Raw genomic sequence first — 17,403 nt, 5'->3', positions numbered from 1 at the left:
CGAACCGGTTGCACTGTGCAGTCATCCCCCTTTCCCATTCCTTTTTAGGCCGTCTCAGCGTGTGCTTCCGTTGATTCTTGTTCACAATTTTTGAAGCCGGCATTGTCGGGGGGCTTTTTTAAGCAAACAAACACACACCAAAGGAGAGGCCGAGCTTCTCCATGCCCACTGTCACTGTGCTGTGGCTCGTCGATCGTACTTGCAACATTCGAAACAATGGCTGGTATTATTGAATCCGTTCGTAGCGGCGGCGTACGTCCCGACACTCATTTTCCTAACGTACTAGATGGTTGCTACAGTTATTCACCGCGGCGTTGTAGGAGCGGGCTCAAGAAATGCGTTGCCATCCCTAGAATTTCATGTGAGCGTCGTACGTTCCCGCTACGAACGGATTCAATAATACCAGCCAATAGCAGACGATGATGACAATGTAGACTTGGTTGGGTCGGTCGGTCGGTCGGTCGGTCGGCGGTGGTGTCGAGGTCGACGCGGCGTGTCTTTCGTCACTTGGCCGTCCCATCGTCTGAAGTGCTCCGCTGTCTGCTGTGTGTGTATGTGTTCACTCTTACCTGACCAGTATCACAGAGCAGTTGGAGGGAGTTCGGTGAGTCGTTTCGGTGGCAAATCTTACGCATCATAACACTTTACCATCACCACACACACACACACACACTTTGCGCAATCGAATTGAGTGTTAAATGCCGTTTGCGGGGAGTTTGTTGGCAGGGGAAAGAAGAGAGACTCTCAAAACAAAACCCACAGAAAAAGGAATCTAATGGTGGTTGGGAAACCCCTCCTCGAGAAGGAACCGTGCCGAGACAATCCAATTGGACCAATTGTGCCGCAATAGACTTGGGCACTTCGTTCCGATAGATCGTTGGGCGAAATGGAAGATACAGATGAGATTCGGCTTCTGAGATTCATCTCGCGTCTGAGAACGATTCAGTCCGCAAATGTATGCGCTGGTGTATGCGTGTGTCTAACATCAATGGTTCGCCCGTATACTGCACGGCCCGAAACAGCAGCACTTGATAGACTCAATTGAATGCAATTTAGCATACTTGTTGAATACGGCTTTTTGGGTGGGATGGAATGAGGGATGGGGGGTGCGGGGTGTCGACCAAGGGATGATACGTTAAACGATAATGTTACATCGGTGGTATCAGCCGCTGGATATGGTGCAGTGCTGATAGCGCCCGGATGTTTCCACTTTTAAGTGATTTGAATTAACAACAATTTATTTCCCGCTTCAGCATAGGCGTATATTGTTTGTTTTTTTTGGGCCTGTTGGTACACGGGACATAAGGCGGGTCGTTTATTTGGTCAATGTTGGGCTCGAACAGAAATGACTTTATGCTTTACTGCTGCTGTTGCTGTTGATGGAATTGATGGAATAAATTGTTTACGGCTGACGTCAGATCGATCGTTGGCGCGTTATTGAACTCCTAAAACGAACGCACGTTAGAGTGTGAGATGAAAAACAAGATAATTTTCGATAAAAATAAAGGCTTTTTTAGGATTCATTACTACCAAAAACTACTTCTATTTACAAGATCATAAAGATCATCATAGTAAACCAGTAAAAGTCAGTTTTTGAGTCAAAAAAGTTGAGTTTTTGATTTAACAACAACATCAAAGTCACTTTATAAGATTACTTACGGCACAAGTGGCATTGGGCACCCGGGTCACGGGATAAAAACCTTCGCGTCTCGCTACATGGACACACGGAAAACCCAGCGAACCAGTTGACAGCGATCCGTCAGCAAGCATCCGGATACAATATTCCCACTTGTAAGTGATGCCATCAGCAACTTTCGCTCCTCGCTTTTCAGAACCGTTTTCTGCTGACGGTGACCACTTCATAATGCCAAGCGAATATTGCTGGAAAACCTGGTGGGAGGGGAAAAACTTTGTATCCGAGTCACACTATCGCATACAGCAAGAGCCACACATACATGCAGTATAGACAATAGCGTACCCATGTGGGGCGGAAAACAGGAACAGCCTGGACCTCTCCAGTCCACTTACTGGTGGATGATTTTCCCCGTCCGTTGACGGGAAGAGTTTTTCTTTGTCATCTGGCCTCTGGTTTTGTTTCTTGCCCTGGTATCGTGGGAGAACCATTATCGCTTGCAGCTCGAATAGTTACCACTTGCCCCTAGTCGTGTGGTTGTTGGGTTTTTTTCTTACTTTCGTGTGGTATCGTGGCTTTCCATTATTTGCCCTAGCGTGCCACGAGCTGATACAGCAGCAGCAGCAGCAGCGTGTTCGATGTGACCGGGATGGATGGTTGCGCGATAGTGATGCTGGTAGATGAAGTGGATTACGATGCTATGTTTTGTGTTGCTTCGTTTGATGTTTTTTTTTCATTGGTACTCGTCCCTTCTTTATCTCTGTGGTTAGAACTATTTTCTTTTTATCTCACTTTCGAAAGCAAGTTTGGGTGTGATGGGAAAACTTTAAGTGGGCGGGCGACAATCTTTTTTTCTTCCTTATCTATGGGTTGAACTTTTTTTTCACGATGTAAGCATAATGGAAAACATATGTACTGTGTATTTTTTGCCTTCAAAAGCATTATCAAATATTTGATAATGAAAACGAACAGCTCCATCAAAACATTGGCTTAGCTGCAGCTATCCATTACCAGCTGATTAGATTTTAGTTGCCCTTTATTCAATATTCTCTTTTCATTCGTTATTTCAAGCCATGCAGAGCTCCGTTTGAGCAATGCACTATATTTCAAAACGTTCAATCATTACCCCGTTATCCTAATCGTGCCACCACATGATAAGAGGCTAACCATTGACCGATAAAACAACCCCCAAACATCATCCATTCGTTTGTTTTGTTATATGTTAACAAAACCAGACGCACGGCAATGCCAGTAACGCCTCCATTCGCTCGCTTCCTGATCGCTTGGTAATGTTTGATGTGTTGAATTTAGCACAACTTAGCAGTGTGTTGGCTTTCGTTAATAAAATTGGCATGAATTATTGCGATAAGAGTTAACACCTTTCCAACGCTTTGGCAACGATACGTAACAACTAATCGGTTTAAAAATATGCTATTCTTATACAAGTGTTTCCAGAATCTTATCGGAGAATGGGCTGTTCATTGCTAAACATTACCCATGCATGGTTAATGGCTGTTTATCCACGTAATACGTTTACGTCACGATGATAAGCACAGTTCTACAGGACCCCTGACGCAGTGGTTTTGATGGTTGCCTTATTGTGTGTGGTTTACAGGTCAGGCGATAATGCTATCAGGAGAAGAAACAACAAACAACCCTAGATATGTGGTTCGTTTGGAAGTCAACTGCAACAAGCAATGGTTTCCAGTTATGTGAAAATCTTTAAAACACGATCACAATGTTAGTTTAATGTTAATGGTTTTAGAGAACTAAACAACTTACCAATTTGCGTTCATTTCTCTTTCTGGCAATTTTTCTTCTTCCTCTATTATATACTAAGCTCTCTCAGGTGCTGGACTAAGAATAGCACACACACACGCTGTTCTCTTCTTCCATCGATTGAATTTATTTCCACACCGATACCACCGTCTTATAGCTTTGTCTTTTACGAGCTGTAATCACCATCATTGCACGGCTTCCTCCCTATTCCGCTGTTTTGTGTTCGTGGGAATTAGAAGCAGGCCACACCAGAATGCAGAATTGACCATCCTTCTTTGTTTTCTGTGGTCCGCTTCTGTGGTCACTGCACAAACTATGGGTTCCCGCTGTTCCACAACGCCAAAAAAGGACAGCAAAAGGCTGACAGAAGCACAGCAACAAGCAACAACAAAAAACTGAAACATTGCAATATGTTGCGGGATGTTACGTCTTGTATCACGCAACACCCTACAACACACACATACACACAGCAAGGGTGAAAAAATCGAACATATCAATCGGCCTAATTCTGGGCAGCGCAAAAAGGGTTTCCCGGTAAGAGTTGCGCCCTACCTCACGCCAACCGGGCACGGCCTGGGCGTCAAGGCCTAATTAAAATCCAATAAACGCCCGAACCGGATCCCACCCGCCACCCGACCATTTTGTCGCGCTTGTCGGCGCCCGTAATTGAGCGGAACCCTCGAAACCACCCAGGCCAAGGTTCGATCGTAAGGGACTTTTTTTTAGATTTGTTTGTTCCCTTACCCATAACAGCAGTTCAATTGCTACCGGATCTTCTCTTTTTTTGACAAAGGAAAAAGAGAAAGATAACCTTACAGTATGTCGAACCATTGGCAAGGACCTACGCGTCTGTATGGTGTGTTTCAGGCTTCAATGTGTATGCGCAAGGCTTGCCAAAAGGCAAAAGGAGTTTAATGAGAATTTTGAATGAATTTTAATTAGCTGCCAGTGTGCGTCCCTTTTTCCCGTGCGCGTCTCATGATCCTGCGTCGAGCCTGCCCATCCTTATTAACGTGTGCATCTGTACCCCTGGCTGTCTCTTTCTACCCCGCTGCTCTGTCCTATATCCTCCCATACAACAGTTGCTACATGAATCTGGACGACCTAATTTGACATTGAACGAGACATGCTTCTTTGGCACTTTTGGCACAAGCGCTCGGGTCTCGTTTGCTAATTAGAATATGGAAGGATACAGGCACCGGTGGCTTTTGCCGGCAGACCGATTGGAGTGGGAGGATGCTATAAATGCTGTGGACGCTTTTTACAGTGACGGTTACCTTACTTGGGGAGGATCTGGAACGTTTTCAAGAGATTGGAATGGAAGGCGCGAATGTTTTTTCCGGTTCAAAAACGGGTAATAAGATGATTAAACAAGTTTCTCCCGGAACGATCGCTTAATGTAATTCTATTTTAATTTGTTCCCGATGGGCTAGTTTATTCCTTGACCCCTTTTCCTTGTGCAAACTCACAAGCGTTGAGTTGATAAATGTACGTATTATAGCGGTTTATAAATTCGTTGAAGACTTTTAAATGAATGAAGCTGATGGGTGCCACTACTCCATTCGATTCCATTCAATCTAAATAGTGCCGTGTGTGTTGTTTACGCAGCCCAATTTACATACACCTACCCGGCAAGTACTTGACATGTTTTATCGCATTTCCCTTCCGCTTGGTGGTTAATGGGTTGTCTTCTACCAATTTAGACCCATCTCTCGCTCAGCATAAGCTTCGGGTGCGTGGGAAGCCATCATAAAAGCTGCCTCCAAACGCATCCACCTTGACGTTTATTTTCTTTGCTCAAGCCAAAAGCTTTCGTGCGAGCTCATTCAAATGACCATCAGTGTCAGGCTTGGTAGGCGCGTGGTAGTATGGCATGCAGCCGTTAAAACCCACACAGTCCCACACCAGGCAAGATACACCTGATTAGAGGCTGATCGTTTAATCGATGATTCGCGAATTGCGCGCTACTTCAATCGCTCGGTTGGTCAGCGAAGAGAGGGAAAGAGATCACTACAACTCAAGATGTAGCTGGGTGGAAGGAATAAAGTTGTACAACATAAAATGTTGTCAAACACACCCACACACAAAGCGCTCGGTGGGTATAAAAGGTATTTTTTGACAAACGGAGGAAATGGTGGGGAACGGAGAGTAGGAATTCCCGAGCTTGGAGTAACCTTCGGATTCCGATTTCGTGGTCGGTTTCCGTGCACAACCGGTTCGATTTAAATAATTCTTTTCGTGAGTGTTTTTTTTTGCTTCTTTCAGCGACTCGTTCTCCTCCGCCACTTTGCCTGCTTATGTTTGCTCAAACTCTTTTGGCGTGTGTCCTTTTTTTGTGCTTGTGTGTTTGTCGGTGTGAAATGTTAGCTGCGGGACAGGTTTTAATCCTTAGCAGGGTTACGTCGAAGCGAAGGAGGGGGAATATTTTTTCAATGGATTTGAAATGCTGGTTCTCGTTATGTTTAGCTTTGCTTTTCACATGCTGGTCATCTCTCCCCCCCCCCCCCCCCCCCCGCAATCCCCATGGCCTTCGGTGACCGCCTATGCGTACAAACACGTCTGGTTTACCTTTTCGAGCAGAGATGGTTGTGTCATATTTATAGCGCTTTTTTGTCGCTCCCTTCGCTCCACACCACAACGCAATTCTCTGGGAGATCGCTTCGGTCCACCCAATAAACAGGTTAAGGAATCTTCACTGCTTGTGTGTGTGTATCTTCCAATCTGTTTCGCATACTACACTGCCCATCTTTTTGTGAGCTCTCTTTCGCTCTCGCAACGGGGTGCCGCTTAGTAGTGTTTAGCATCTTAAGAGCTTCTTGCTGCTTAAGCAATGTGGAAGACGACAACCGCAAGGTCGGACCACCACCGGGTATTGAGAAAACAAAAAAACTCTCTCAAAACTCTACCATTTGCTGCTTCCAATTCAATTAGTTAACTCTATGCATTTATGAAATTTATCATGTTTTCTGCGTGACTTTCGATGTGATTCATAAAAAATAGTCCTTAAATGGTTTGCAAAATAGGACCCGTGCACGTAATCATCCTCACCGCAATCGAGTTTTGCGTTGTGTTCGCTTTCATTCGATTGAGTATGCACATTCGTCTGGAATGTGGAATGCAACACAACATGCGAATTAATGTATCGCAGCATGAATCCAAATAGGTAGCTATTTTTCAATTTGTTAACAAAGAAGAAGGGGCTGCAACGGGTGCAATACTGTAATCAATCAGTAATGACAGTTATACGTTTTCTGCACGAAACAATAATCGATGCCGCAAAGGTTTTGCACCTTATTGTTTCTGAGAAAGAGCTCAGTAGCATTGAAAGTAATGTTTTCCCTGCTGCAATTGTATATCAGAAATATACGATTATTGACTTTTGCTATCCAGAACCCATTTCTAGCGATTGCTTTTTAAAATAGTTCGCTTCTGTCCCAGCACCTTCACTGAAAGTATTGTTGCGATATGTTGTGTAAAAACAACTTGCCCTCTCCCAGCCCAGGCTTGCTGTCAGGAGCGGAGGGCGATGCGCCTAAACTGTCAAAAAACGAGGAATAGCGATGACAGTGGGCCGGAAGAATGCGACACACTTGCAACGAGTGGCACTGCCGACGGCGTTCTTACCAGTGCCAGTGACCTAGTTTCGGCTGTTGATCCGCAGTATGAAGATTTGCTTCTTGGTGCTCGAAGGGAGAAACATTTTTTTCCATGGGAAGCGCTAGGAAGAAGCTACAGCAGCAGATACTGTGTAGCTGTATGAATTGAACGCAAATTTCAAACAAATCTACTCGAAGGATTCATTTCTCACTAGCAGCGCTTGCTGCCTGCTGTGATGGATGTTCGAATAATCGTTTTCGGTACTGTGTCATCAGTTGCCCGTGTAATATAGCGCACGGTGTCATCACGAATTTCCCATTTTCAGCCTGTTTCTACCACCCCAACCTACTCTCCTCCTCCTCCCTCCAACTTTCCAAAAACAAAACGTCATGGCACATGTTTGCGCTGCTGCGCTACTGCTGTGCCGTTCGAGGAATGTCACCCTACTGCACATAACATACCATTACATAAACACTAAGGCAAACGCTCTCCCTCTCTCCATCTGCTGTTTGGTCGGTCAATGGAGAGCATGTGTCCGCCTGGGTCGCTCAGTCCACAAACCACGTGGACAGCACGAAAGAGTGTGTATGTGTGTGTGCGCTCTCGCAGTGCGACAAAAATCGGCATCCCCAACAACCTTGGTCAGCCCACGATGTGTGCCCGGAGCCGGAATGGATCTCACTCTCACCGTGCAAGCAACTTTGATCTCACCTCAGCGCTCCCATTCAGCAACTTCAGCTGATAATGGCCGACTGTGCGAGGGCTCAGCTGACGGCAGGAGCGGATTTGTTGGGGTTTTTTTCTCGAAAGAGACGGGACCTCACAGTATTCAGAAGCGCACACAGTATTGCGGAGCGAAACGCACAGTCGCAATCGGCTGCGGCGACTAGCGCTTTTGTGGAGGAGCTTTCTCGGGAGCGCTGGCGGCGGCCTTCGCTCTCCGATTCTTTCCAGCTGACGCTACCTGGACTGCGAATGAGAGAACTCATTCGGAGGGTTGATTTTCTCGCACCCCTCGCACACACACACATGCAATCTCTCTCACACGTAAATGGTCTCCGCAGCACTGCGCCAACCGGACAGTTGCGCAACTACCGTGTACACCCCCTTAAACCGGGGTGTCAATTTCCTTTTTACACCCCTCCTCAGCACAGTTCTCCATTTGACAGCGCGCGCGATTTTTTTTATCGCTCGTACTGCAGCAAACGAGCTCTGTACTGTGAGCTCGATTCCCGATGAGTGCTGAGTGCTTTGCTGGCGCGCGCGTTTGTATGTGTGTGTGGTGGAAATACGGGAAATACAAGCGGAAGGGGTAGAAAGTCGCGAGATCTGACACTCCCGGCACAGGCTCGGCTCAGAACTCGGATGCCCAGGGTCTAGTGCGCTTTCCCTCCTAATGCGGTCTCGAGCCTTCCGCACTTAGCCGGTCATTCTCTCGAGCGCGGGGACATTCGCATACCGTCGGTTTCGGTTGTTTGTCGACCGCGGCACTAGCTGTCAATTTCATCCTCCGCGAGTGTGGGTGTACTTTAACACTTTGCGTGCTCGTGTGTTTGTGTGTGTGTGGGTTCGTATGTGTATGTGTGCCTTTTTTCTGAGACAAAGTTTAATTACGGCATGAGTTTGCACCACGCGCACTGTGTCAATTACATTACATCTTCGTTAAGCTGGCTGCGGGCAGCGTGACGTTTGAGAAGTGAACAACTTCACTGCAAAAGTTAGTTGTGTGACGTTTTGACAGACACGCATGTTCACAGTTCGCGTACAGTAGTTGAGTTGAGTAAATTGTGCCGAAGTTTTGTGAAGAAACACACGGTCGAGGATGCAAATTGGTGAGCAAGGTTTTGCTGCCTACCAAACTCCACTCTCTCGCAACGTTCGCTCGCTCTTTCTCTCATTATTGGCCGTTTGCGTGCTTGACTGTTTACGGGTGTGTGTGTCCTTTGCATTATTTTGTTTAAACCCGTCCATGAGTGGCCCATCGACAGTGTGCTCCAGTGTAGTTCAAGCTAGTGTCCAGACCCTGAACGTGGCGCATTCGGGAGTGGTGTCAATATCAGCCTTCAAAAAGGAACCATTTCCCTACCCCAAGTTCCAATTTCTTTTATTTCCTCCTCCCTCTTTACGAACGTCCTCGGCAAAAAAGTGATTACTTCTTAGGCATTTGCTGTTACTGTACTGTCAGCTGCGGGTGTGCGGGCATTATGAACAGTTCTACAACAGTTTCCAGTTGGGCGTCCTCTACCATCCGCATGCTATAGAACCATCATAACAATACACGGTGTTCGCGTGAGAGTACGAGCAGGCTAGAGAGTTTAAAGCAAGAAGCAGCGCAACCTACCAAACACGTCCTTCAGTGGCGCAGTGGTGGTGGTGTGTGTTGTACTTTTGCCGCAGTTCTCGCCGCTGTTGGTGCTCCAACGCAAGGGCGGGTTGTGGGTACGCAAGTGTGTGGCTGGATGGTTCGTGCGGAAGATATCGGTAATCCAGGCATCCAGTGAGGGGGAATAGCTCTAGTGTGTATGCTGTAACACCTACAGCAAGCGAGATAGCGAGCTACAGCAACCCTGCCAGGAGAAGCCAAACGGAAGACCCAATCGAAAGAGAGCCCGTCTTGAGAGCAGGCCGAGGAAGCAGTGGGTGAACACGACTCGATGTCATAATAGAAGCCAACGGATACGTTGCATTTCGCCACCTTGCCCAGAAAGCGAAACCAGTCCGCTGAAACGGTGGTGGAAAACAAATTCCCACACGCACCTCCAACGATCCCACAAAACGAACCAAAGACACACATACATACGGGCACGGGACGCACGTCATTACTGCGTACTGCGGGAGACAGGACTGCTTTGTGTTTTGGTGTGTACGTGCGTTTCGGTGCCATCATCGCAGGATAAACGATCCAAGTTGCCCGGGGATTTCAACTGTCATCTCCGCGAGTGATCGAGCTCGAGCTCGCTTGCTTGCTCCTTTCGTCCTGTACGTGGTGGTTTCTTACTAATGATGGTGCAACTCACCCTCTAGCTAATCCACCTCCAATAAAGCTCCCCATTGCTCTGGCTCCAAAAACAGTCCGTGTTCATTGTATCCACAGTGTAAAGTGTGTTTGTGTGTGTGTGTCCCTCTTTGTATCCCCGAGTGTGTGTGTGTTTCGGTGCAGTGAATTTCAGTGTGTTGTGCACAGGGATATCGTCCGTTCGGTTGCGACACGTCGCACGGCAGTTATAGGCCGAGGCCGACACAGTGTCCGGATAGCTGAATGTCCCTGCCAGCCGTATCGCTGGTCACGAAAGCCCAAGATTGCCTACCGCAAAGCGACGAAAGGTGCGCGCGACTTCATCTCTGCCACCGCCGCCACCGGGGGAAAATCGATTCCACCGCAATCGCAATCCCTTGTATATACCGCGTGTGTGGGCTCCCACTTCTGACCGATACACGTGCGCGCACCCGCCAGTGGTGAAGCTTAAGAAGAAGAAGAAGAAGAAGCGGCGGTTTTGGTTCGGGAGCGCCACCAGTACTGCGGGCGCTTTTAAGGCTGCAGGTTCGTTGCTGTCGGTGGGCTGGAAACAGTTTTGGGCGATAGGAACGGTTCCTCGCAGTACTGCGGTAGCGGCCTCAACCTGGATTCCTTCATCATCAACGGTGGTGGTAATCAACGTAAGCAGTATTTATTATTGTTTTATTTCCATTACTTCCGTGTTTTTTGTTTAATTTTGCACCGTACAGTTTGCTGATTGTTTACATTATTTTTTCCCCCTCTGATATTGTTTTTTTTTTTCATATTCATCGCACTGTTTTTGTGATTGATAAAGGTTTCCACTTGAATGGCGCTTCCGCTTGAAATGTAGTTAAACATCTCTGCAGGGAGATTGGGGTTCTAAAATCCAATTATACAATCATTGCAACAACGCGAACGAAACACACTTTCTTGTTAAGCCAAGAAAATCTACACACAATCCACTTTTCGAACATCAAGATTTGTGTGTGCTAGTGTGTACCGCTGTTTAGTTCTGCATGTGTGTATCTGTTCCAGTGCTGTAATCATTCATTCATTGCGGCAAATATGTTTTCGTCCACAACATTCCCTCAGAGCTGCTCTGGTTCGAGAGAATGGATTGGAAAAGATAGAACACTCACGAACCAAAAAAAAAAAAACAAAAAACAAAACTAGGCCGATTACGCTCCAGCTGGAGCAAAGGGCAGCAAAAAGGACGTTTGAGTTAGAGCTATCTCTGCTACCACCGCTCTCCCTCTCAGGCGTCTTCCTCCCTTGAGATACTAGGGCGGGCTCCACTGGGAGCATTTGCACAGCTGTCAATAAACTAACGGCGAAGGTAACACACAACCATACATGAGGGAGTGGGGAAACAAGAGCCAAACATCGCACAATTTTTTTTTCACTCGCTCTCATTTGCCGAGAAACCTCTCGCAGAAACAAAATCAAGAAAAACAAGGTTGTGACAGAACAAAACGAAAAAAAAACGTAAGGTATGCCAACGTGTCCTTGTCAGGCATAGCGATGCTCACGCTCTCCTTTATTTTTTCTTTAAAAAGTTCTCACTCTCTGTCTCTCCTACAATACTCGCTCTAATTCTGGCAGTGTTCAATTTAAGGATATTGTACTTTACACAGGGGTACGATTTTCTCTTCTTAGTTCGCTCCCATACGACAAAGCACGTGTTTTCTCGGGAATCTCTCCCAGAAATAAAGTATGTGTGTGTGTGTTGGTATAGAGAGTGCTCCCCAAAAATAGCCTTCAACTTCACTGCTGATGTTTTGCTCAAACCGTGGTAACTCATTACCAATTTCTCACGAGGTATTTCTTGTACGCTTGTTTCCCTGGGGCATTAATGTTGTGTGCGCAAGTTTACTGTTGAAATTTGCACCATGTTCTCGTTACGTACTGGGAATACGAAGCTGGAATACGGATCTGTCTGATGGCAGTTAGAATGCTTCCGCAGCTCCTCGGATTCGACTCCATTGAACAAGAACTTGTCGAGAGGGGGCGTCGTTTATCAGCTGTTTACCACCTTGCCGTAACTCTAGGCTCATTCACGCGCACTCTCGCTCTTTTGTACGCTCTGGTATTCCAACATGCTTCGATAGACACTCATACATATCGACGCATACCACACATCTTCTCTTACTCCCCGATATTGATCCTTTCCCAACACACACACACACATTGATACGACTTGTTTAATCTGACACATATCTTAACCTTTTAGCTGGCTTTTCGCTTTTTTTGTGACTACCTATGGATGGTGACGCTTTCGTGTCGGGTTTCCAATTGTGAGCGTGTTCCGGGCAGCCCCAGAAGCTGATGACACTACCATCCTTGTACCCACTCTATCACCCCTCCCCGGACCATGCGATGTGTCACTTAACTTCGTCATTGTCCTAGATTTTGCTTCCATATGTCAGATGTCAGGATGGGGATATGTGGTTTGTTGAGCTGTTTTTACCCTTTTCTCAAAACACATGCGAGCTTACCTCTGCTTGGGCTACCTCCCACATACGACATGATCATCGATTCGGTTGCTTCGATGTTGTTTGGCGAAGCGCATTGGCCTCCCGTCGAATTGGCATTGATCGTCCATTTGGCCGGACGTGACATAATGGTGCCGATTATCTAGCGAAAAAGGGTGGCTTGTTAAATTTTATTGCCTTGCTTATCGATTGAAAAGCATGTATGGTATTGTGCATGTAAGCGTTCTCGATAACGGGCTTGCGTATGCATCCTTTTAAACAATTACATCACTAGAAAAGAAGAACGGATTTCCAATACGATGGCATGGAATACGAATGTGCAATGTATAAAAAATATATGGTTGTACACTTCTGGAGCGAACGAAAAAAGTCAGTCTCCCAATAGATGATTACATTTAAGCCTGTTTTCGAAGCGGCAACGTTCCATCCAACCACTCTACAACCGATTGATAAGAAACAAAAATGGGACGCCAGGTTTTTGCCCCACCACTCCCTGGCTGTGCACAGCTCCACAGTCATCCAATATGTACCAACGACACTGAAGATTTGAAAGCCTTTTTTGCCAACGTAAAAAGATTCGTCCAACGTAACGATAGCCAGAAAATGTTTTTCTTGTGCTGCAACGGCGGTTTGTAAATGGCCGTTTGAAAGCAATTTTTTTCGTACACCTCGTATGTATGCTAGCGATAACGTTCTTATCAATCGGCTTGTTGTTACATATTTTTAGCCTACTGCCGCTGTTTCATGCTTTTTTTATATACGTTTTTATTTGTGTCTATGTGTTTGTGAATGCGGAACCCAACGTGATGTAGACGAAGGTATTAAGCAGTCAAAATCAGCTCAACCCCCAAACAGCTTATCTGTGGTACGCGGGCTTCTTTTCCTTCGATAAATCAATCCTCTATACGACCATTTATGAACCTTGATCGGTAATCGCCCGACCAGTTGATAGCGGGCGCTCAAAATGAACGAATAAATACGGTTTCCTACCATGCCAGTTGAGAACGGAGAAAGATAGGATTTCCCAAGCGTTGGGTGTGGGGTTTTTTTGTTCATAATCTAATGAAAACGAATGTTTGCGTCAACTTGCCATATTGTTACTACTGTCCAATGGTGGAGTAATATGCTAGCAATCTTTCAGTCCAGCAGGTTTTGTATGTAATCCATCTCATTCAACCTAACGCTCGCTTAAATCTTGAAGATATCCAGTTGATAAATGCCTTCGATTGTGGTACGCCGTCTGCTGTTTGATTCTAGTGCCACCAATAAGATTCTGCCTTTGCAGCAAACTGTGCTATTGTCTATTGCCTTTTTTTTGTACCTCCTTCTGCTCCTCCCTCTCTCCCGCATTTGAATTATCGGTGGTACCGGTGGAGGAAATAAACCTCCTCCACTGTGTTTCGGCCGAATGGTCGCGGCTCACGTCCAAAGGTGCAACTTGATGCGACGATGCAATTGTGCAAACCAAACCCAACCCGCTTGTGTCTCGTGCGGCCAGCGTTTCAAGCATTGCTCAATTGCATTGCTTGCCTTCCAGCCCAAGCGCTGACGGTGGTGGTTGTCGGTACTGGTCGACCTGTCAGCCTTCGACGACAACGATTTCAACGATGTGCAGGCGAATGGACAGTGACGGCTGTTGTTTTGTAGGTCGCAATGATCTGTTGGGCGGGTAATTCTACTTGCCCCGTTAGAGGCGGCGAAGAGCTAGTTTGATTGATACGTGCTGATTTGCAGAAAGATAGAAGTGCTTTAGAATAAGACGTACAAGATGGTTGCAGCATAGCATGCAGGTTTAACAACAGTTTCCAGTGAAACTGGAAGATAGTATATTAGTTAGAAATTATTATACTCTGTTCACTAAAACAAAACAGCTTTTCCACAACTAGTCTTTAATTAGTAATAACCAAAGCGTGCGAAACAGTACACGAAAAGTGTATAAGAAAATTAACCATTTAAATGACTGCACAAAAGAGAAAACGTTTAAAGCTTTCGACATGTTGCCGCACAAAAAACACACGCAGACTGAGGTTCCAATGAGGCGTTAAATCAATCACGCATAGGTCCGTCGTCAATCCTTTCTATTGTTTCGTGCAAATTATTCGTTCATTTATTGGCTTCGCACCGACCATACATTGTGCAATCGATCGTGTCGGTGATAGCCAGTGCAAATTTGAGCTTTTTAAAATACTAAACGCAAAAGGATGATCGTCTGTCTGCTTTGCTTTGTAACCGAACACTACCTCAACGAAGCACGATTCGGGCGAAAGTGGAACCATTCGTAAACCAGTGTTGTTGGAGACTTTTTGGAACTGAAACCTAAAGTTTTGGTAAAGTTTTGGTAGCACTCCTAACTGTTTTATATTCCATTAATATTCATGGCTACGCGTCCACCTCCTCCAACTGCTGGAGAACTGAACTTCCACTATAGTTAAAGAAACTATAATCATGTAAAGAGTCCCACTAACGCCAAAATGCATCTTGCATATGGTTTTAGATACACTGCCACTCAGCCACGAATTAAAACAATTCAAATGTATCCCCCAAACACCCCATTCGTATTCACACACAGCCTCCAAACGGTTTCGGTATCGATCGGCCCCCTTTTCGATTGCACGATCGCGTTTTGCTTGAAGTGTCTCTCTCTCCTTTTCTGTCTTCTACCTATCTCTCTTTTTTTTCTCTTTCTATCTCTCTTTCTCTGCCGCACTGTTTGTTTCCTCTCTTTCGGCTTATCGGAGACTCGTTTACACGCTCGCAATGCACAGATTAACCAGCGCGTTAAGAGCAAATGTCGCCATGATGATCATTCCATTGGATGCAGAAGAATCTGGCAATGGTTGGCAGCGTGATGGCAGATTGCCATCCTTTTGAGTCAACACACACAGCTGAACGGTTGACTGTGGCCGAAACTCACCAACCGGGAGAAGTGACACCCGATAACGATCCGGACAAAAACAATGCGGGGCGTGCTACAGGGAGAGCGAGTATAGTAGTGCGTGGCGCCGCACGATCGCTACTACTCTTTCTCAACTCCACCCTCCGTGCGCTTTCCAGTTCTATGATTGTTCAGAGTGCTTGAGGCTCGAGGTGGCTAGGCAGCTGGAAGGCCGAAACGAGAGCACAAGAGAGAGAAAGAGAGAAAGAGAGAGAAAGCGAGAGAGACAGAGTGAGGGAGCGTAAGCCGATGAACCGATCGAATTCGTATGAGGAGTGAACGAGAGATCCGAACCCGCTGGACCACGCTGACAATCGGCGATGAGGGCGTCCGCCACCACCAAACGCGTGTCAGTTTCAGTCCAATATCGGTCGTGAATAGAAATAGACAAAAACGGTTGACGGTGCTCGTACGCGAAGGAGTCTTTGCTGCTGCCGTAGTGTGTATGTGGCGGGATTGTTGACTAAAACCGCGACTCACTTAGTGTATGTGTGTGTATGGTCGCAACTCTCTCTCTCCCTCTTTCTCTCTCCATCTTTCTCGCTCTGGCTCACTTCATAACGTAGCTTCTTTCCTCGTGACCGTCGTGTGACCGTGACAGACGCTGGTATACGCAGTGTAGCCTCAGAACAGGCAACCCCTTTCCTGTGCATGTGTCGGTGTGGGTCAGTGTGAGCGTTTGCGCAGGGGTTGATGAAGGTTCTATTGATACTCGGTTCAACATCATAATTTTGTCCACGTCAGGCTGTTGTCACATTAGTACAACTGTCAGGTTTCAAGTGTAAAATCATCGTCCCCGGGTTTTTTCGTTGGATTTCGTTGAAAAAAACGAAACACACACACATACACACATACATAAATTTATTCTAGTTAGCACTTGTCCAAATTCGAGAAGAGAGTGCGTGTTTGTGAGTAGCACAGAAGCGAATCGTCAACGTCAACAAGTGTCAACGCGCGGTGCAGGGTTGCTTTCCATGCCCGCTGAGAGCGATCGATCCGGCGATGACACACGAGTGAGTGTATGTGTGCGTTTTGTGCTGATGCGCGCGCGAAAAGCCTACACGATCATTGTGCCCAACCCCAACCATCCCTCCCAGCCTAACGGCCCCGCACAGCCATTGTTTGTTTATCTAGCAGCAAGGCGTCACACTTGCGCGATCGTGAAGCGCAAACGTTCTTGAGGGGCGCGCTCGCACACTCGTGTGTGTGTGTGTGTTTGTGTGTGATTGTAGGGGTGTTTTTTCCTCGTATCCACAAAGAAGAACTCATTCCGATCGTGCTCCGCGCGGGGTGCCGTGCAGCTGGTGACACGTCCGCGGGATTAGTTCCTTTGCTAAACGGCAGAAAAACGGGCTCCCGTATCTGCACCGTGCGTAATGTGAGACGGTTTTACAACCAGCTGACGCGTGTTTTTTTTCTTGTGTTTGTAGGCGTGCATGTGTAGTGTTTTTGGTTTGATCGTTTGTGTGTAGGGTTTACGCCCAAACAGTCGCGAGTACTTAAAGTTCTGTGTGTTTCGCCATTTACGTTTGGCATCGGAAAATTGGGAGTGATTTCTTTAAACCTGCCTGCCGTGAGATCAGTTGCCTGCCAGCTCCTCACACAGCCACACTCGCACACACACACACACACACACATATATATACACGTGCGATGTGGCCCTACGGGTACCCGCCGGAACACAACGAAAGCAAGGCAATGGATGCGCACCTACTGACAATGTTCCTTCAACGTGAGTTCGATGCCATAAAATCAACCATTTTGTCTAAAACATAAAACCATCATTTCCATTCATATTACCCTAAGAGCATTGATGAGGGGAGGGAAGTCGACACTACCATCCAACATGCGTTTGCCACGCAATTATTCCCTTCCGTTACCGTTCCAACCGAGCCCGGAATGGAAGCCGAAACGTAACACACACTGGCAACTGGTTCTCTGCACATTCATTCTAATCGGCGCTACTAAT

General features: G+C 46.5%; 1 protein-coding gene across 23 annotated transcripts in view; it reads left to right on the top strand.

Annotated features, from left to right (window-relative positions):
- Positions 1–17,403, top strand: part of LOC120949698 (RNA-binding protein Pasilla) — a 75,358-nt gene that overhangs the window by 17,851 nt on the left and 40,104 nt on the right. For 3 of the 23 annotated variants that reach the window (XR_007452074.1, XM_049606766.1, XM_049606767.1), the window contains exon 1: positions 15,791–17,166. The exons of 8 other annotated variants lie outside the window; for them this stretch is intronic. Coding sequence is in view for 3 of the 15 variants with exons in the window: in XM_040367154.2 (XP_040223088.2) it covers positions 15,703–15,877 (175 nt within the window). In the remaining 12 variants the exon portion in view is untranslated. Of the gene's footprint in view, positions 1–8,202; positions 9,155–10,033; positions 10,667–15,603; positions 17,167–17,403 lie in introns of those variants that run through there. 12 more of the 23 variants (XM_040367141.2, XM_040367142.2, XM_049606775.1 and 9 more) reach the window with 12 other exon arrangements.

This window comes from Anopheles coluzzii, chromosome 2 (assembly GCF_943734685.1).
Source record: "Anopheles coluzzii chromosome 2, AcolN3, whole genome shotgun sequence".
In the NCBI taxonomy this organism is placed as follows: Eukaryota; Metazoa; Arthropoda; class Insecta; order Diptera; family Culicidae; genus Anopheles; species Anopheles coluzzii.
This window is presented reverse-complemented; position numbering and strand designations above follow the sequence as displayed.